This window comes from Dipodomys merriami, unplaced genomic scaffold, assembly GCF_024711535.1.
Source record: "Dipodomys merriami isolate MVZ:Mamm:240054 unplaced genomic scaffold, mDipMer1.0.p SCAF_92, whole genome shotgun sequence".
In the NCBI taxonomy this organism is placed as follows: Eukaryota; Metazoa; Chordata; class Mammalia; order Rodentia; family Heteromyidae; genus Dipodomys; species Dipodomys merriami.
In genome coordinates this window covers 3976571-3997489 of record NW_027206535.1, presented here as the reverse complement: position 1 = coordinate 3997489, position 20919 = coordinate 3976571, and the positions used below count along the sequence as shown (strand labels likewise).

The 20919-nt window shown below is 42.7% G+C and overlaps 1 protein-coding gene across 3 annotated transcripts in view; it reads left to right on the top strand.

Moving 5' to 3' along the window:
* The window catches only part of Kcnn3 (potassium calcium-activated channel subfamily N member 3), a 204366-nt gene extending 184527 nt beyond the window's left edge, over nt 1-19839 (top strand). For all 3 annotated transcript variants that reach the window (XM_070013932.1, XM_070013931.1, XM_070013930.1), the window contains exons 6-8: nt 4393-4520; nt 5367-5436; nt 10815-19839. In XM_070013932.1, the coding sequence (XP_069870033.1) occupies nt 4393-4520; nt 5367-5436; nt 10815-11111 (495 nt within the window). In that variant the 3' untranslated portion in view covers nt 11112-19839. The remainder of the gene's footprint in view (nt 1-4392; nt 4521-5366; nt 5437-10814) is intronic.
* Nucleotides 19840-20919: the final 1080 nt, after the last annotated feature.

The following is a 20919-nucleotide window of genomic DNA, read 5'->3' as shown; positions in this document are numbered from 1 at the left end:
CCTGTGTAGAATAGGTTTCTTGAGTCAAGTGACGTGACATCTTGAAGTTACTAAAGTCACACATAGCAGGCTGGTCTGGCTTCTTCCCTTCCCTTCTCCAACCTCCAGGCAGAACACGGTTCCCAGAGAAGGATTTCTGCAGCATATTGGTTAGGCTAATTTCTAATAATTTCTTCTGCCAGAGGGGCTCCTGGATTTTCTCTCCTAGAGTTCCCTATGGCATCTGGGAGCAATGTAGTGCCCCAAAATGGGGGCTCTTTTCACCCCCCTCAACCCCTTATTAACTCTCAACCCATCTGTAATACCAAGGGGCAGATTTCCTTGGCAGAAAGATGGCCAGAGTAAATGGACATGAAATGCTGTGTCCAGGAGCCGGGCAAACTGACAGGTTTATTCCATTGCACATGTTCTTTTGTTGGGATTTGGGAAGATGAGAGGGAAAGAACCTTTATTGGGAGAATAATATTAACAACACCATGTATTGAGGTACATTGTGTTAGAAAGTTGTAAGCATATTCTCATTTAATCAATACAACAAGCCTGCTTCACAGATCAATAGCACTTATAACACTAGCTCATACTCTGCTTTATTTTCCCATAAAGCACTGATTATCTGAAACTGTATGATAAAGTACACACCTATCTCCTTCACAAGATTATAAATTCCATGAAGGTAAGAATATTACTAGTTTTCTGGGCATGGTGTTGCACACCTGTAATCCCAGCAGTCTGGAGACTGAGGAAGGAAGATACTCAATTAATAGTATGATTATGATGCGAAAACAAATGTTCATTGGATTATTTGTCTCCATATTCTCTCTGGAAATGTCTGACCCCATTATAGGTGCTCATTAAATGTTTTTCAAATGAACAAGCAAGGGAAGTGAATCTTAACAGAAATAGAACTAAAATGGAGCTAATAATACATCTACTTGTCAGTTTTTTCTGGAGGTTAATAAAATAATGCAGACATTTGTGTTTAGCACAGAGCCTGGCACATGGCAAGTGCTTGATAAATGTCAGCTGTCACTCTTATTTGTGAGATCTTTGTTGGATCACTTTCTTACTTGGGCCTAGACATCTTAGAGTTCTTCCTAAACTACATAGGCCACAGAGACATCCTCTGGCCCTAGTTAGAGTGAAAGTATAAACTTGAGGAGATAGAAAGTTTGTGGATTCAAGCTTGTGATTCATTCATGTGTGCATGTGGGTTTTGAAAGCCAGAGATCTCTCCTTCCACATAACTGGTCCTCACCTAGCCATCCTCATAGCCATCTAAGCCACTGTGATCCTGGCCAATATCAAACAATCATTATTAGTTTGCTGCTTCAGTCTCAAACCCTGTCTCCCTATTCCAACATCCTGGGAACATTTTTTGGGTCTGGTGCCCCAGTGCACCAGAAAAACTCAGAAGGTACCTAAGGCCCCTTTAGAGAAAGGTGTATGGAGCCCTGTAGGGGCTCAGTAGACCCCAGAAGGGACTCACACCATCAACTGGCAATGTTCAGAGCAATCAGCCAGGTGAACTGGAAGTATATCCTGGTCACAAAAGCATTTGCTGTCCACCTTGGAGACCATAGTACAGTTAAAAGCCTATTTTTTTTCCCTCTTGTAGATATTGATCTACTTAGCTTTGTGCCAGGCTGTTTGCTGGCAATTAATTTCAGCCAGCACAAAGGCTTGCATTTAACATCACTTTCCTGAATGTGCAGGGCCTCCCGATCCAACCCATAAAGATGATGCAGCTGTCCCCCAGCTGCCCTGACAGTGCGGTGACTTGATTATCTTACATTTGGGCTGGAGTTAAGTGCAAGACCTAGACTCTGTGTTCTGTCCTACTGCTAAGCAAGGGCTATGATGATTTTAAAAATTTATCTCTCTCTCAAATGTCCTTTCCAATTCCTTGATCCCTGGGAAACAGAAAATAATTTTGCATAAAGCTGAAATCTAGCCCATCCTTCCTTTGGACACCATACAAACCTTTATGCATCTCTTGGGCCTGACTCTTGGTTAGACTTGGCCTCACATCCCACTTGTGTGAAGTGGTTTCCTCTTATTTTGAGTAAGGGCCTTGAGTTGGAATTATGATAATAACATATCTGTCTGGCACTTGATAGCTTATATAACACTCAAATCCTCATTGACTCCATTGGCCACTGATAACTTTAAGGTCCTGGACTACATCTCAGTTTCTTCATCTGTAAAATGGGAATGATAAGCCCTTCTTGGACAGGGTGGTTGTGAAGATCCAATGAGTGTATGCATAGGATATACTCAGACCTCTGCCTGGCATCTGGTTGTTGCCCTCAGGCCCCTTAGCACCTTCATTTGGCTTCTTAGCCATTCTCAAAGGAAGAATGTCTTTCCCTATCCTATGGATAATTAAGCATTTGCCCCTCAATGCTTAATGATTAGCAGAACCTACAGGCTTCCTCATTCTAAATGATTGTTCCATTTGGGATACTGAGACAATTGTCAAAGGTCTGTGAGTTTTGACACTCTGTGGATCTATCCTCATTCCTAAAACTTCAGTGAATAATTAGGGCCCTGCTAATCCCTGTAAAGCATGGAGCAGACCTGGCTGTCCTGTAAGCACTCAGGGAAACTGAGGAAATCACATATCAAATTGTCCCTTTCTCTACAATACAACAGTAACAATACAGTCTCTCCTGAAAGAAAGACCTCCTTCCATGCCTTCTTAAAAGTTTTTGTTGTTGTTACTATCTTTAGGCAGTTGCATACAACGTCACCATTTTTTGGTTAGAATGCCACTGTTCATGATGGCCTAGGCAGCGCCCTAGAGATTTTCCTCTCCCTACCTTCCCCATTCCCGCTCACTAGACACAGACCATCTCCAACCTGCACTCACCACCACCTGCTCCCTTTTAGGCAGAAAAGTACCAGAGGTGAGCAATGAAATCATCTAAAATTATTTCACAGTAGATTTTTTACTGAACAAGGGAAGCAATATTTACGCCACTTAGACATCTCTGAGAAGACTTAGCTGTTCTTTTTTTTTTTAAATCACTTCAGCGCCAATGAAAAAATATAATCCAGCCTGAGTAATAAATTTTTGAAACATACACACACACAAAAGTTATCAGTCTGCAAAAAACAATGTTTCCTAGGCCTTCCCACACGTCTCAGTATTTTAACAACGTCCCATCTGTTGATGTCAGTCTGAAGAAGTGGGTCTGTACTCTCCAATTTTATTAAACTTCTTTCTGGCTAGTAACCTGATTGCTTCTAGTCGGGTCTGCTTACTTCCGGGCCTGGGGCCCAAGGACCTGTGCCAATTTGCATAGCTGACAGAAACGGAGATGGTTCATCAAAAATCTGTTTCACTTGTGCTTAATAAGGAATGTTTTCTCTTGCTCTTGTTTCTAATTGCTGAAGATGTCTGTGTTTGGATTAAAACTTTGTCCCCTGCCATCTGGATGCCATTGATATGTCTCGGCTCAGTCGTGAGCTGGATGATATCGATGGTTTCCATGTCAACAGATGACAGCGTCATATGTGGAAACGTGTGACTGCAGTGAACGGAGAAGGAGCCAGCCTTGGGAAAAAGGCAGCTCTGCTTTCACACCTAAATATCTGCAACTGATTTCTAGACATCACTTTGAAATTATTTCAGTTTTATGTCAATTACATTTACATGTAAAATTATGGTGGGTTAAGGGTTTGGGCCATTTAGGAGAAGAAACAATGGACTTGTTGATACATGAAGTTCCAATCAGTAGGAAAAATATTTCCTTTAAAGAGGCCCTTTAAATTCTCCAGTTGGGGAGGGAGGGACTGGGAGAGAATGAGGGAACATAAGACGCTGGAAATGTACTCATTACCTGACTCATGTAATTGTAATCTGTACACCAGCTCTATAATTACAATAAAGTAAATTAATAAAAAACAAAAATAAATAGACCCCAACTCATAAGAAATCTGTTCACTCTCCAAATTAAAAAAAAAAAACTAGCATCTTATACTTGTCCACTAAAGGAAAATCTCAGGTAAAGTGCAGCGTCCTGAATTCAAGGGCAGCAATGGCACGTATTTATCTTTTCAAAGGGTACCCCGGTCTTCAAGGTCTTGCCAAGGCAGCCTGTCTAAATATAGCATCAGCAACAGCAGTAGAGAGGCAGTGTTGAAATAATTAAGAAGGAAAGAAGAAACGCCTCTCAACTCGAAGCTTCAGTCTACTGCATCTAGTACAGGATTAATAAGAGACGGGTTTTAATCATCTGTTCTCAAAGTTCCATGCTCTTGATTAAGAAAATAGATCACTACAGAGTTATTTTTTTAAGAGGTAGACTATAGCACACACCCAAGAAAAACATAACATGAACCTAAGAAAAGTTCCCTTGATAGCAGCCAGCTTTGTTTCTTTTTCCTTAGATCAAGAATGCTGCAGCCAATGTCCTCCGGGAAACGTGGCTAATCTATAAACACACAAAGCTGCTAAAGAAGATTGACCATGCCAAAGTCAGAAAACACCAGAGGAAGTTCCTCCAGGCCATCCACCAGTGAGTACCACAGCAGTTCAGCCATGGTGGCCAAATCAGAAGTGTGGTAGGGGAGGGGGAACCCTGCAGCTCTGTTAGCCTCTTCTAATATACCTGAGAAGCACAGAAGAAATGGAGTCTGCTCCTCTCCACAAGCATCAGGATGGAGCTAGGCCTGATCCAGTCTGTTCATTCAGGTACTGCACCTCCCAGGCAGTGAGAAGGCTGGTATGGAGAATAAAAATTGCACGCATACATGCACACTCCTCGCATTGCAACCTACCGATACTTTCTCTGATAAAGGAATAAGGTTATTTTTTGTTTTGTTTTTGTGCTATACGGGAGTTCCATTCCTTAGCTTTTTCACTGAAGGCTGGGTCTCTACCATCTGAGCCAGAGCTTCGCTTTGGGCTTTTGGGGGGGTTAATTGGAGATAAGAGTCTCATAAATTTGTCCACTTGGGCTGGCTTTGAACCACAATCCTTAGACCTCAGCCTCCTGAGTAGGTAGGATTACAGTCATACCAGTATCTGGCAAGATTTTTTTTCAAATACTATAGAAAAGCAAGAGATGAAACTATTCAGTCTGATCTGGAAGTCTGGGTATCCCCTGAAAGATTAGAGATAGGCTTTCTAGGGAGAAGTCACATGCAGAGCAAAAGCAATGATTTGAGAAAAGTCAGGAAACCAAAGTGACTGAGCATGCACAGAGACAACAGTGTGCTTTCTTGGGGCCTGGCAAGTCTTTAGCTCTCTCAGCTGCTACCTGGCTCAAAGTCCTCGTGTGGTAGGGCTGTAGACTCTGCCACTGAGGCTGAAGCATAACATGGACTTGGAAGGTTTGGTTGTTCCGATTCTTCCCCCACAGACTGAGGAGCGTCAAGATGGAACAGAGGAAGCTGAGTGACCAAGCTAACACCCTGGTGGACCTTTCCAAGGTGAGTGGCTGGACCCAACGATATTCAAGTTCCAAGATGCTAGCACTGAGACTTTTCAGTTGCATCTTTAACTATACCCAAAGTGTACAGCTCAGGGAACGACCTGTGCAAGGAACAATTCATCTTTCACTTAAAAAAAAAAAAGAAAGAAAACCAAGAGCTGGGTACTGGTACTTCATGGCTGTAATCCTACTCAAGAGGCTGAGATCTAAGAATCACAATTGACAGCCAGCCCAGGCAGAAAAGTCCCCGTGAGACTCTTATCTCCAATTAACCACTCAAAAAACACAAAGTGGAGCTGAAGCTCAAATTGGCAGAACACTAGCCTTGAACAGAAGAGCTCAGAGACAGTGACCAGGGCCTGAGTTCAAGCCCCATAACCAACAACAACAACAACAACAAAAATCAAGGTTCAAGTTTTTTGCCATTTGCAATTTGTTTTTAAGTTAAATAGATCAAGATGAAGTTTATTTTTACTTGGAACTAAATTTTTCAGTGTGATATTGTTTATTAGCTGCATATTGAGGGGACCCTAAGGATGAACATGAACTATACAGTAGTGAAGCATCTTTAGCCGGACAAAATAGTGATAATGGCCATGTTGATGGCCTGGATTACACTTAAGAACATTTTCTGGTTTGTTATTATAATAGGAAGTTTATTTTCCTGCATATTCCAATCATTACAACCTACTTTTTCTGGCTGTGTTTTTAATTTTTCCATGAGGCAGAAATCTGGCAGTGACTAGGGAGAGAGAGATGGGGGAGGGGGAGGGAAAGTGGGGAGAGGGAGGGAGGGTAAGGGAGAGGGAGAGGCCTCCTGTGAGCATCCAAAGGCCTAAGGTCCAATATTACATTGACATTTTGAATTGCCATAAACACTAAAAAGAAATTCACTCCTCTTAAACATCTCCAAAATGAAGGAGGTAAAGGTCACACTATGGGCAGAGCTGGGCGTAGACAGCATTGCAGATGGAGTCCCCTCCAACACCCCCTCCTCCCTGCCTTCTGATAGAAAGTGCCCAGCTAATGTATAACCCAGGGCCTGGCTGGCAGAACATTCCAGCAGATGTCAATTATCATAATGGAACTCTGTTCTCTGGGGAAAGCAAGAGAAACTCCCTCAGGCAAATTAAGCACCCTTAGGGGGAAAAAAAAAAGGGTGCAATCAGAAATTACTGGTTGTTAGGCCTGTATAGGCGCCTCATTCAATAGTGGGATCAAGGCAAAGAAAGGACCTCCTAAGCGTGTGAGGAATTCAATCAGGGAATAAACGGCTTGGCACAGCTGGGGAGAAGCCCACAGGCTGGTGTGCCTTTGGAGGGGGTTAAAGTGGAGCCCTGAATGGTGGGTGTGCGCATGACTCTGGTATGCAGGAGAGGACCCTATGGGATCTTGGGTATGTTGGTTAATACTTTCAGGTTCTAGAATCAGAAAGCTACCAGAACTAAGTTGAAAAATGGAGAAATTTATCCTAGAGATGTCAGAGTCTCATTGTAGGCAGAGCCTCAAAGCAAGTGTGTAGTCAGACTTCAGAAAGAACTGGCTAGAAGGGGACCTTGGAAGGACTCAGGTGACATCCTCAGGTCCCTCCTGTTCATGTGTCTACTTCAATATCTCCACCAGCCAACTCTCTTTTTGGCAGTCTTAGGGCTTGAACTCAGGACCTGAGCACTACCCCTGAGCAATTTCACTCAAGACTAGCGCTCTACCACTTTGAGCCACAAAGCCACTTCCGGTTTTCTAGTGGTTAATTGAAGACAAGAGTCTGATAGACTTTCCTTCCAGGGCTGGCTTTGAATTGCGATCCTCAGAGCTCAGCCTCCTGAGTAGCTAGGGTTATAGGTGTGAGCCACCAGTACCTGGTTCTTCCTCTCATTTCTCCCCTTCTATTTCCTGTCTCCATGGCAGACTTGGCAGTCCCCTATTCCCGACAATACACATTACTATTTTAGCCTCAGGTGAAGACCTTTTTGATCTTAATTCCAAATTCTCAGAAGATGGTTGGCCAACTTGTGTCATGTGTCTACCCTTGAGCCAATCATCTATGGCCATGAAGAGAGTCAGGTACACTCAGGAATGAGCTGCAAGAATGGCCTAGTGACATTCCACAGAACATTTCTTTCTAGGAGTTACTAAATCTCCCATCTTTCCTCTCATCTGGCAGGGCACATCATAGCTGATGTTAACCTAGGAATATCAAATAAATTCAGCTTTCAAGCCTCCCTTTTTGCAGGGCCATCCATAGTCCAAGAATTAGAGAGATGGTTTTATGACTTTTGTGCTGAATTAAGACACACCTAATATGGGCTGCAAGTTACTACTAGGGTGGGGAGAGAGAGAGTGGATAGGAAAGGGTTAAGGGAAGATTCTGCAGAACGACAGTACAGACATGCTTGAGACCTGAGTAAGAAGTGAACTCTGACATCCATCAAGTCTTTGTCTTTTCCTTACAGGAGACATGCCCAGGGTCCTGACAGCAGCTTAGCATATTTCGTGTTAGTCTCCATCCCCCTGGTGTCCTGTCATCAAGCAGGAGGATACAGAGAGGCAATAAACACCAGGCGTTTTCCCTTTTCCTTCTTCTTCTCCATCCTAAATCACCTAAACCACCTTCTCACCCCTACCCTGGGGGTATCTCACTAGATTAAGAATGTGGCACATGGCCTCCAAATAGTACTTTCTATATTGAATACCTACCTTACATGGTGACAGCGCTGGGAGGACTTAGACTCTTTGCCCAGCTGTTTCCATTTCTTCAATCAAAATATAAAAAGGCTCAGGTGATCCAACCAGATAATACCTGTAAAAATGCTTCATCCATTGTAAAGGTTTTGCAAATGATACAGCTGATAATGAATATAGATGAGGAAACCAGGATCCAAAGGAACAAAGCAATCATCTGAAGGTCAGGCAATTCCCAGCACTGGGCCCAAAATCCAGGAGCCAGGATGTTGAGTCCAGAGCTCTTGAGGGTGCCCTGCGGTCCAGTTATAGGAATCTGAGGTTTGTACATTCTGGGAAGAAAATGCACCATTGAGGAGGCTCTGGGCATATTAATTAATGAGGGGAGGACTTTCACTTTGAAAGTCACTCTCCTTTGAGAGTGTTGAGCATACAGCATTCTGCTCTGGCAGTGGCAGAGCGGATAGAGAGAAGCTATCTTCATGCCACCTCTGCCAGCTCCTCCTGGTGCAGCCTGGTGAATTCCAGCTGGCAAGATTTCACTACATGTTCACACACACCTCCCTCTCTTGTCTGATTTTGCCTCCTTCTTTTACCTTCTGTTTTTCTCTCGCCTTGTTTCCTGCTCCTTGGGGCCCAGGGAGCACTGATGTTTTTCACAACCTCCTGGAGTCGCTTGCCATTTTAGATGAAATCAGACTGGGGGTGGGGGATGGTCACCAGCAGATCCCTAGAGGCCCAACCTGCTGCCACTGAAACCTCACTCCTGAATGCCTGGGAGTGTGGGGCTCTTGTGAATCTTGATCCCAGGTCTGATGTACACAGCTGGCATCCTGGCATTGGTTAATCTGCTGTGAGAAATATGGCTGCCATGTAGACTAACACAAGGGCAGCTGTGATACTGGAGTGGGGCTAGAATGCCACATGACAGTTGAGAGCTGGAAGGTGATTAGGAGCATCCTGGAGACAGCACCTGTCTGGAGTGTGGGAAGCAGCAGTGCTCAGAGGGGAGTTTAAACTGAGGTAGTCAACCAAGTCCTGTCAGGTGGAATGGTCCTTGAAGATTGTCCAAACTGGGCCAGGCACCAGTGGCTCACATCTGTAATCCTAGCTACTCAAGAAACTGAGAGGATCATGGTTTGAAGCCAGTCTGGGCAGAAAAGTTCAAGAGACTCTGATCCCCAATTAATCAAAGTAGAGCTATGGCTCAAGTGCTGGTGCATCAGTCCTGAGCAAAAACAAAACAAAACAAAAACTAAGAGATACTACCCAAGTCCCAAGTTCAAGCCTCAGTACCAGTGTGCATGCACACACATGCACACACACAGACACAGACACAGACACACACACACACACACACACACACACACACACACACACACACACACACACACACACACATCCAAATGGATGCAATGTGTATAGCACCTGTGTACCCCCTCCTGGGCCAGGCAGAGGAAGCCATGTGAATCCACAAGGTAGCTCCTTCTGGTTGAGCACTGAGATGGAAGAGTTAATTACGTTTTTCATTATTTTATATTCTGGCTGCTATGTTGAAAGCAAGGGGTGGGAATGAAATAACTTAGAACTATGTGTAGTTATTAACTGCAATTTTATAAGGAAGCCAAGGTTAGGAAAGATTAAGTGGCTTGGCAGAGGTCACATTGTTTGTGAGCTGTAGACTTGCACTTGAACCCTGGCCTGCTAATTAAGTCTGTGGTATTAGCCATTCTCCTTCAGTGTCTTCCCTTGAATCATTAGATACCAGCAGTCAGGTAAGCTTAGCGCTCAGCCTCTATAAGACTAGAGAACTGTTTAGAGACTTACTCCACTTAAGGAAAACAAACAAACAACAACAAAAGATGTTATTTCAACCAGGTATACAGGCTCACATCTCTCAAGCTACCTACTAGTGGGGCTGAGTTTGGGAGGATCACTTTGAGGCCAGCCTGAGCAAAAAGTTAATGAGACTCCATCTCAACAGAAAAAGCTGGACACGGTAGCATGAGCCTGTCATCCCAGCTTCTCTAACAACCATGGGAAGTAGAAGTAGAAGAATCAAGGTCCAGGCTAGCCAGGCACAAAAGGGAGACTCTATCTCAAAAATAGCCAGAGCCAAAAAAAGTTGGAGGTATGGCTCAAGGGGTATCGCAGCTGCCTAGCAAACAGTAGGGCCCTGCCACAAGATAAAAATAAAAACGTAAAATCTCTACTCACTACTTTATTACTTTTACACTAAGGAATAAAATGCCAGCCCAGTGTTGGTGTCCAAACGCCTGTAATCCTACCTACTCAGGAGACTGAGATCTGAGGATCATGGTTCAAAGCCAGCCTGGGCAGGAAAGTCTGTGAGACTCTTGTCTTCAACTAACCACCAGAAAACCAGAAGTGGAGCTGTGGCTCAAAGTGGTAGAGTGCTAGCCTTGAGCAAAATTGCTCAGGGACAGTGCCCAGGTCCTGAGTTCAAACCCCAATACTGACCAAAATAGAATTTTTAAAAAAAGGAATAAAATGCCCACCTCAGCTTTCCTCTCTATCTCTTAGAAAACATCCCAGACTTCCTTCCTTGCCCAGATCAGACACAGTTGGGGTAAAGGGCATTTCTGCTGTGTGAAGGGTGGTTCATTTTCACATAGTGGCTTCCTCTGTGATGACCCTTCCTCTCCTTGTCTCTGGCTGTGTTTCTTCACACAGATGCAGAACGTCATGTATGACTTAATCACAGAACTCAATGATCGGAGTGAAGACCTGGAGAAGCAGATTGGCAGCCTGGAGTCTAAGCTGGAGCACCTCACGGCCAGCTTCAATTCCCTGCCCCTGCTCATCGCAGACACCCTGCGCCAGCAGCAGCAGCAGCTGCTGACTGCCATGATGGAGGCCCGGGGCATCAGCGTGGCCGTGGGCACCACCCACGCCCCACTCTCCGACAGCCCAATTGGGGTCAGCTCCACCTCCTTCCCGACCCCATACACAAGTTCAAGCAGTTGCTAAATAAAACTCCCCACTCCAGAAGCGTTACCCATAGATCTTAAGATGCAAATCAACTCTTTCCTGGTCACTTTGTCATCAAGGAACTTTCAAACCAGGAAACAGAAAGAAGAGAGACAGAGCTAATTAGCTAACTCAAGTTCATTCAGTGTGCTTGGTTCGACATGCCTTGAAACCAGAAATCTAATCTCTGTTTAGGTGCCTCTACTTGGGAGCGGGAAGAGGAGATGACAGGAAGCGACGCCTCGGGCAGGGCCCTTGCTGCACAGTTGGTGGAGAACAGAAATCCACGCTCAATCTCAGGTCTTCACAGGGGTGGGGAGGGGCAGCGGCACAGAAGTGCCCAAGAGCAAAGCCAGCCCAGAAGAGGGCCCCCTGGGAGAGGGGTGGTGCCAGGTTTGGGGAGCAGATTCCTCTCCTAGGGGACTTCCCACATCTCTCTCCTTTTCTTTTGTCTGAGAAAGCGTCTGGGTGATAAATACAAAAGAGAGATGCCTACAACTTGCCAAAACAGACATACCCAATTTAGACTGGCAAAAAAAAAAAAAACCCACAAAAAAACCAGACAATAAAAAGCCAGATTTTTCCAACCAATATTAATACCCATATAAACCTGTATGTTGCAAGCCACATGTGTGTATACACACACATGATGCGCGCGCACACACACACACACACACACACACACACACACACACAAATACACACACACCATATTTAGTTCAGGTCCTTTCTTATTTTAGCTTACCCCAAATGAAAAGGGATCTGGTATCTTTCCTGCCTGCACACAGGAGGCGCTCTACTGGTTTGAATGGGCATGTAGGTGCTGTTGGTTTAGGTAGGTAGCTGGTCTTGGCCACATTCAGGCTTCCTTGAAGGTGCAGATCCCTTCCAACCCATGTCTGTGGCTTTGCCTGAATACACAATGAGCCTGAGTTGACGTGAATGCCAAGCCAAAATTGTTGGCATTCTGGAGGGATAAGAGGGCTTCTGAAAATAACAGTTTTTGCTGAGTTTTCTTCTTACATCCATATAAACTGGGTTCTGACGGACCACGTGCCCGGGTGTATGCATGGGGAGGGGGCAAGAAGGGGAGAACAAATGCCACCCAATGCCACACAGTGAGTAGAAGTATTATCTGGGGATTTATTGAGCTGAGGACTCACTCAGTGACAGACCTCAGCTGCAGATATAGGGATACAAAAAGCTTAGCTGGAAGGAAGAGGATGGGGAGTGGCCTACCAGGTCCCTTCTGCCTGATCTGAAGTCACCTTAGAATGAAGCATTGTAAGAACGTGGGGCCCTTAGGAACCTGTGGGTAAGGTAAGAGGACATAGATTCATCAGAAGCTTGCTCTTACTGGGTCATGTTAATTATGATTCAAAAAAAAAACCAACTATCCTAGTACACCCAAGAGAGCCTAGAAACAGCAAGATTGAGTGTAGCAACAGGCACCAAACAACTTTTTCATTGCTCCATAATCTGACCACCCGTAACATTTGTAATGTGACAAGTGTCATTTATCACTTTTCTCATTCCCAGGTCTTTGACTTCTGAGGGAAATTAAATGATACTGTGTGGAATATTTCATCTGTTTAGGGTAAAACAAAAGTGTGTTATTTGCATATGGCTGTCATCTTGGATTTGGCTTTGTAATGAGACATTGCTGTCATTCTGTGCAGATTTTTCTTGTGTGGCACTAGGCCTCGTCTTCTAAGAATGAGGGAATCATTAAACAAGGTAGACAGTTCTAGAATGGGATTACACTATTTCTAGAATTCTGAAATAGTAATGCTAGAAGTATTCCACTCTTTCAGGAAGAGATTGTTTCTTGCTAACCCTCTTATTTGTCTCTTGCTGTTGCTGCCTCTTTGTTTTGTTTTGCTTTTCTTTGTTGGTTGAGTGTTTTGTGGTTCTGGGAATCAAGCCCAGGACTAGGCAAGTGCTCTACCACTAAGGTAAACTCCAGCCCACTGTTGTTGTTTTAATGGTCTATCTTGCTAATCGTTTATCTTGCTAAGTCCTTTCAGCATTTCTGTTAGCTGTTTTGCATACCAGAGAGGCCACATCTACTGTTGAATTATAGTTTTTTTAACCTGGGTGTTTTTTTTTAGATATTAATTACATAAAAGATTTCTCCCTTCCTCCCTTTATCCTTCCCTCTCTTTTGACCCAAGAATAATACTCTGTGTTCAGTAACAGTTTGGCCAAACAGATAAGTGGATATGTAAACAGATGAAATAGCCATGCAGTTTCTTTGTGACGTTTAGTTTTCTTTTACAAAGGGAAGGCCATTGACATGCCAATCCTGATCATGTAAGCTATAGCCCTCAACTGTTGATTCCTGTTAGCCCTTCCATCCACTGTGACCCTACACTGTGTGTGTGTGTGTGTGAGTGTGGGCATAGGCTCATGCACATGTAGAGATTTAGTCTTCCTTTCCCATAAATGACATGCAAGATTCCACTGCCACTCTTCCTACCCACAGGCTGACAGCTGGCATCATGGTCTATGGATATTCAGTAACTCATTACTGACACTCTCAGTAGGTAAACCCTGAAGACCAAGACCAGGCTCACAACACTAGCAGTGGAAGTGGTTACAGTTATTCCAAGAGCATAGCCATTGGCATCTTAGAAACACAGGGCATTTGTAGTGAAGCTTGACCTGTTGGTAGTACAATAGCTATAGATGATTTTTTTTAATCTTTGGCAAAAGAATACTTGTCAAAGAAATAAGTGATGGAATCTGCATGTTGATCCCACAATGATAAATGGGACCCTGTTTCTCTCTACTGGTATTTCAGCTTTACAGGAGAAAGTACAATGAACCCTTAATGACCTCGAGAATGCTGGGTGTAGCTCACACAGAGTTTCTTCCTACATCTTTTGGTTGATTCCACTGTGCTTAGCATCATAGACAAATGGGGAAAGGAGGCTTCTGGGTTCTCACCCATGGCTTCTTGTACCTTATTAGTAGTAGTATTATACCTTATTTCCAAGCTTGGTAGTGGAGCAGATTTAATTATTTACTCAAGAATGGGCCACACATGAAAACTGTTCATTGAACTTCCAACACTGACCTGATGGAATTCTGCCCAGTCTTGAAAGGCTGACCACTGGCACAGCCGCTCCTAGAACCTTTCAGATAGCACAGTGGCAAGGAAAAGCACTATAATATCCCCCCAATATCTAGACACTTGAATTAGAACTACAGAGCCACCCCCTCATCGCTTAAGCCATATTCTAGCTTCATGTACTGTAAAGTGCAGGGGTGTACTGTGATACTTTAAGACCACTAATCTCAGTGGAATTTCAGGACATAGCATCAGTTGGTAAATAATACCAGACTAGAAGCTCATTCCTCCTTAGATTGAAGTCCAAATAAAAATCTGCTCCTTTGGATCAAAGGCTACATATATGTGTGACCATCTTCAATAAGTTGTCTTAAGAGTGTTTCTGAACCATTTTTGCCATCTTCACACTATATAACGTCATGATATCAAACTACTAGATCCAAAAAGAACCAGAGGGGTGTGGACAGAGCACCACTGACTGACCTTAGCAGGGATCAGTGGTGTAATGACCTTATAAATGTGGAGCTGTGCGAAGTGTACGTGAAAGTCAATCCTCAAGTGCCAAGCAAGTGCAAGTTATCGTTATTATTATCACCAATCAAAAAGGAACAGCATTGAAGAAATAATTATTTTAATATACTTGGATTCCCCCCCCCTTAAATTTTCAGTAACTTCCTTGTGAATAAGTCATGGAACAGAAGAAAACTAGTGATACAAAATCAGAATAAATAAAAATCTGAGACTGGATCTATATCTTTGGCCAATTAATATAATCATCTTATACCTCAGTATCTCTGCACTTAAAGCTAAAAATTAATATGATTAAGTATAAAGTACTCAATAGAGGGGGGAAATGAAATCATTATTGTCATCAATAGCAACCTAGCTAATAGCAGATAGCTGATTCACACTTTGATGTTGCATAGTTACCGAAAACAGTGATTACTTATCAAACAGGTAGTGAGATCAGCAGGGAGAATGATGGCATTAGTGCATAGTTACAGAACCTTCCTCCTCTTCGAGAGTGTAACTTAACCAGCAGTGCACCCCAAATTAAGAATCAGTGTTTCATCTCAGAACAAATGGCATTGCTACCCTTACTCCACCCCCAACTGAGACACTGTGAAGACATTGCACTACCAGTAAATAGGTTATTACTGTGTTTTAAGTTATTGCTTGTAAATTCTAAGTCTTGTGTCTAGTTTTTATTCAGTTATCCTATTTCCCTGGAAGTTGCTAGAAGCAGATTAAGGATCCGTTAGTGGTCATTTTACTGTCTCTGTTGTCTCTGCAGTGTCTGATGTCAGTACTTTAGACAGCTATCTGGTGGCCTCCTGGCAGGCATGGGACAGCCCCTTCCTTCCCCCTTGCAGACAGTGGGCTAGAGGCCATCCTGGGCAGTCCTTTCCTTCGCTACTGCTGCCAAAGTAAACATTTGGGGAATGGGATTATTGATACCATTAAGAAAGGAGTATTACATGGAAGATAACATTAACTCTCTCTGCTTGTGGTAGTCAGAAGCTTACGACAGGCTGCATGACTAGAATATTAACATTAAACTCCTATCAGGCAAGTAATAAGTAGATTTCTGTTGAAATAGACCATGACAGCTTACTAAAAAAAAAACACATACACACACACACAAAACAAAACCCAACAACAATACTCCATGTAGTGGTATATAGATACTATACAGATAGAGAAAAAATATATGTAACTGTGATCTTTTTGTCTTCTACCATTACTGGAAAGATCCAGCTATGAACTGGAGTTCCCTCTGAACAAAATCATTGTCAAATCTTCAACATATGACCTCCAAACCTAGGTGCCAAGTGCCCTGCGACAGTTGTTTACATACCTGTGTTCTGGAAGCTGTGATTGTGGGCCTGGATGAACAAGAGATATCAGGACCAACCAAGCTAGCAGAAGAAAAGCACAAATTTCCATACCAACTTATAGTTAGGATCCCAAAAGAGATGCTGATGTTTCTGGCTTAAAAAAAAAAGAAAGAAAGAAAAAGAAGAACAGAGACAAATCAAATGTGAATGTGACTACAACATCCAACATCCGGCTTCCCAGAAGAAAGACAGGGGATAAACAACATTCTCTAGCTGTGTCAGTTATTGAATCCCAACCCGAGCTGATTCACCTGTATCGCACATGTGTTGTAATGGCGCAGCAATTCGATTTTGGTCCCAGACTCTCCATTCTGCACGGGCCACAAGAGAAACAACAAATGAGAACAACAGGATGTTCATGGAGGAAAGATTTTCATGCCAAACTCAGAAACTGAAATGTTTATATTCCAAATCAGATGAGCTTCAATATGAATTTGCATCTTGCCTCTGTACTGCTTGCTATTTTTTAATGATAGGAGGAAAGCATAACAGTTTATTTTAAATATGAAATATATTGCTATATTATAAAATATATTGTAACTTTCAATTAACATTTTCTTTTTGTATCAAACTAGTCTTTTGGCAGGTCTAGTGTCAGCCTGCTCTCTAAATGACTGTTTCTGAGTACACATCACTGTTAGAGATTGCCTGACACCCAGGCCAAGGGCCCTAGCCTCCACATTCTGAACTGCCATATTCTTATTCTGCAAAACCTGAGTAGAGACCAAAAGGTACTATTACAAGCTTAGAGGAAGAATTCTACCCCAAATTCTATCAAGCCATTTCAGAAAAGATTTTAAAAGCCATCACTCCTTTAGTGGCTGTTGATAGCCAGTGTAATAAAAATGCAGATTCTTTTTTTTTCATATAAATGCAAAAGCCCCATTCTGTAACTATATGTCTCAAACTCAGTCAACCAGTTCTCCTTTGGCAATATCAGAATTGGCTATAAGTCTTGCTCACTCTGATTCAAAAAAACTAAACATTCTAAGATGATGAGTTTCCCTAGCAAGATTAGACTCCCATCTAGGCAGGGTCCAGAGAGACGGATGTGCTGATGTGCTTTCTGAGTTGGCAGTACCCTGGAAGGAGCAAGGTCGTACATGTTCATCACCGATATGGAGCCCAGGTCCTAAGTGGATGATGGGGAGAGAGAGGCAGGACATACACAGCAAGATCAAGCAAAGAACTAGGCTTCCTCTTCTCCTAGTTCACTCAAGTTAGAAGTAAATAGTTTCAGTTGTGATGTTTTCCTTTTGGACAAACTTAAGCAACTCATGAAATCCATTCCCCTCACGTCCCTTTATAATTGCTGTCACATGACTTTATTTTTCAGTTCTCTCTGAATGACAAAGGTCCTATTTCTACATGAAAATGGCTATGTTCTGTTACAAAGCCACGGTTTCCTAGAATCAGGGTGCCTTCTGCCAGTAATGACCATCCCTTGCTATTATCACTTAGGTATAATACTATATAGGTGCAAACCAAGAAGCATCAGGCTAGATTTAACTGAGATACTGTGTCTCTTTCCTTCAAAAACTGAAAACTCACACAGATTCATAGGAAATGCAAAACATGGGGTTGGAAGTGTGGCTCAATTGGTAGAGCACTAGCCAGTGAGTGAAAGTGTCAGATACAGAGTTCGAGTCCTAGTCTCAGACCTAAAAAAAAAAAGAAAAGAAAATAGAAAAGGTTCTCCCCAACCCCTGGGGAGATGAGGGAAAGGCTAGGCTCCCTCAAGTTTCAAAACAGTAGAGCTTCAATATAGATAAGGCTTAGACCATCATTACATTTGTTAATTCATCCCAGGTGAAAGAGAACTATCTAAATGTCCAATCTGCTTGGGTATCTGAGCCTTAACTCATACACAAGTTGTGTATATGAGCTAAATTCTCTCAGCTGGCATCTCCATTGCTCCTCAGTTCTATGTGAGTCCAAGATTCATTAAAGCCAGCTCAACTCCAGGGCACCTATTGTATGCAAGTTCCTTATGGGGTAATGGAAATTAGCTAATTCTCATTTTTATAATTGACTGGTAAGTGTACTGCTAGTAGTTAACTTGTTTCTTAATACTTTTCTGCTATAAAAATAGAACTATCTGTTTAGGCTTTTCCATCTAGCACTTTTCAGACTGACCAAGAAGTTTGCATCCAAGTTATTATTCATCTAGAATCAGAGAATCCAGTACACATTCCAGAATTGGAGAAAGCAAGCCACTGGACAGTCATTCAAGTCTGTAGCTACATGCTAACCCTTACTACTCCAATGCGGTCCGTGGGCTGGCAGCATTAACAACACTTCTAAATTTGCTTGAAATACAGACTTTCTAGCCAGGCACCAGGGGCTTACTCCTGTAAATCTGCCTACACAGAAGGCTGAGATTGAGGATGGAGGTTCAAATCCAGCCTAGACCGAAAAGTCCAGGAGATTCTTATCTCTTATTAACCACCAAAAAGCCAGAAGTGGAAGTGTAGTTCAAGTGATAGAATGCCAACCTTGAGCAAACAAGCTAAGGGACAGCATCCAGGCCCTTAGTTCAATCCCCAATAAGAAAAGAAAAAGAAAGAAAGAGAGAGAGAGTAACAGAGAGGGAGACACAGAGAGAGAGAGACAGACAGAGACAGAGACAGAGGAGGGAAGGAAGGAAGGAAGGAAGGAAGGAAGGAAGGAAGGAAGGAAGGAAGGAAGGAAGGAAGGAAAACAAGAAATGCAGTCTCAAGTAGCCCCAGTTGAGAAGTGCTGGCCTCCCTTTTCTCACAATGGATGATAAGCAATCTCATTAGTAACTGAAGAATTAAACCATTTCTTCCTTGATCCTCATTTATCAAATTCTGTGATGATGCAAAGGTCCCGTGTGATCATAAAGATAAAGAAGAATGCTTCTTAAAATTCCATTTGAGGTCCTGTAACTTAGTGTCCATGAAACACAGTAAATAAGAGGCAGTATTCTTCTACCCTAATTTAGAAAACATTCAATTCATAGCCTTGAGCCACCTCAAAGCCTTTTTTTTCAGTTCCTTGTTTTTTTTTTTTAAATTTTAGCCTATGGTAGAAAGGCCATCCGAATTTGAAGTGGAGCCTCAGGGTCCCTTGGAATGGAAGGCTCCGTGGGTCTCTACTCGGCAGAGTACAGAAATAGCCGAATCCTGGTCCCTGTGCTCCTTCCAGGTATAGCTCAGTGTCCCTCTAGTAAGAACTTTTTCTCCCCTGGAGGAAACTAGCAAGAGAAATCAGTTCCATCATCCAGAAACATTCCTAACCCTTCTTAAGCCAATCTCTCTCCTTTTATTCTGCCTTTTCTTTTTTGGTACTGGGGATGGAACCCAGGACATTGCACTTGCTAGGCCAGCACTTTGTCACTGAGCTACATCCCAGCCCACCAATTATCTTATTCATCACCCCAACCCAGGTGGACAAGGAAAGATGTGAATTCTGATATTGGCGCCATAAATTGATATGTACCCAGAAACAGTTATGTTCTAAATTAATGGCTTTAACCTGTTCATTGTAAAAAGTGCCTTGGACTTCAACCTAAAGAGGTCAGTATAAATATGTATGTATGTGTGTGATGTGTATGTAGGCAAATATTTACATATTTATACATACATAGGTGCACACATGTATACCTGCACATTCATATATAATATATACATATATCAATGCTTCATAATATATCATATTGCTATTCACACCTCCATTTCTTGTCTGGTCCTATGTTTGTTTGTTTAGTGAGATCTTTACATAGAAAGGTTCTATTCAGGACATTGATGTATTTTTGTTTGTTTTTTACTTTTTATTAAAAAGGTAAAGGATATTAAAAAACAACAAAAAAAAGTCAAGTGCCTGAAGGTTTTGAATGAAGTTGTGGTCAAATTTCTCAGGTGACCTAAAGAAGAAGCTATTTTTCCTACTTTGGGAACTATTTTTCTGTTTCAGTGAGTTTGTTTTCCCTTGGTGGAAGTACATAAATAAGAGTGGGGAAAGTGATTTTATCATTTTCATCAGAATCCATTTCTGTGGTCTCCATAAAGCCACAGTAAAAAGTTTATTCAGTTGAATGCTGGTCTTCACACTTCAACATCAGAAGGGTGGGTTGTTCATGCCCTAGGCATGGTTTTGTAAGCATCTGAGACTGAGCTGCTCACTGAGAGGAGGCAGACTACAGTGCAGAGGGTGAAGTTCCAATCATCTCCCAACATGGCTGGAGGGACACTGGTAGGGAGGAGCCTATATTGTGGAAGGCTGGCAGAGAGACTACATGGAACTCTCCAGAACTCTGTGGGGCCTGCCTTACTATAATAATTCATTCACTTGTAGGAATCTGCCTCTCTCCTCTTTCAATAGTGTGACAGCTGGTAACAGGCCACTTCTCTCTGATACCCAGAGCTCCAGGGGGCATCATAGGGTTCCTGTGGCTTTGCTCACAAGCTCAAGGATGCATTTTGTACTTCTTCCATCCAACTAAATCTGTCTAGCTCCCTGCACCTGTGTCAAGACTCCCTACTCCAGACAGAGACAAATCAGAGTAAAGGTCTTGTATGAACATAGGCTAAAGACAAGTGCATCTTAAAATTTTATCTGAGATCATCTAGAAATATACGTACAACATTCATCAGAAGAGATGCTGCAATACGTAGGGACCAGAAGGAACTGTCTCCGGCTAGCTCCAGGCTGCCAGCACATTTATAGAAGCATGACTAGGACAGACTGGTGGCTAGAAAATGACAAATGAAGTTTCCCAAGCCAACACCCATGAACCTCACTTTTCTCCCTATGAATTTTCCTGAGTTTTAAATAAAGTAATAATAATAATAATAATAATATTTAGGAGCTTTCA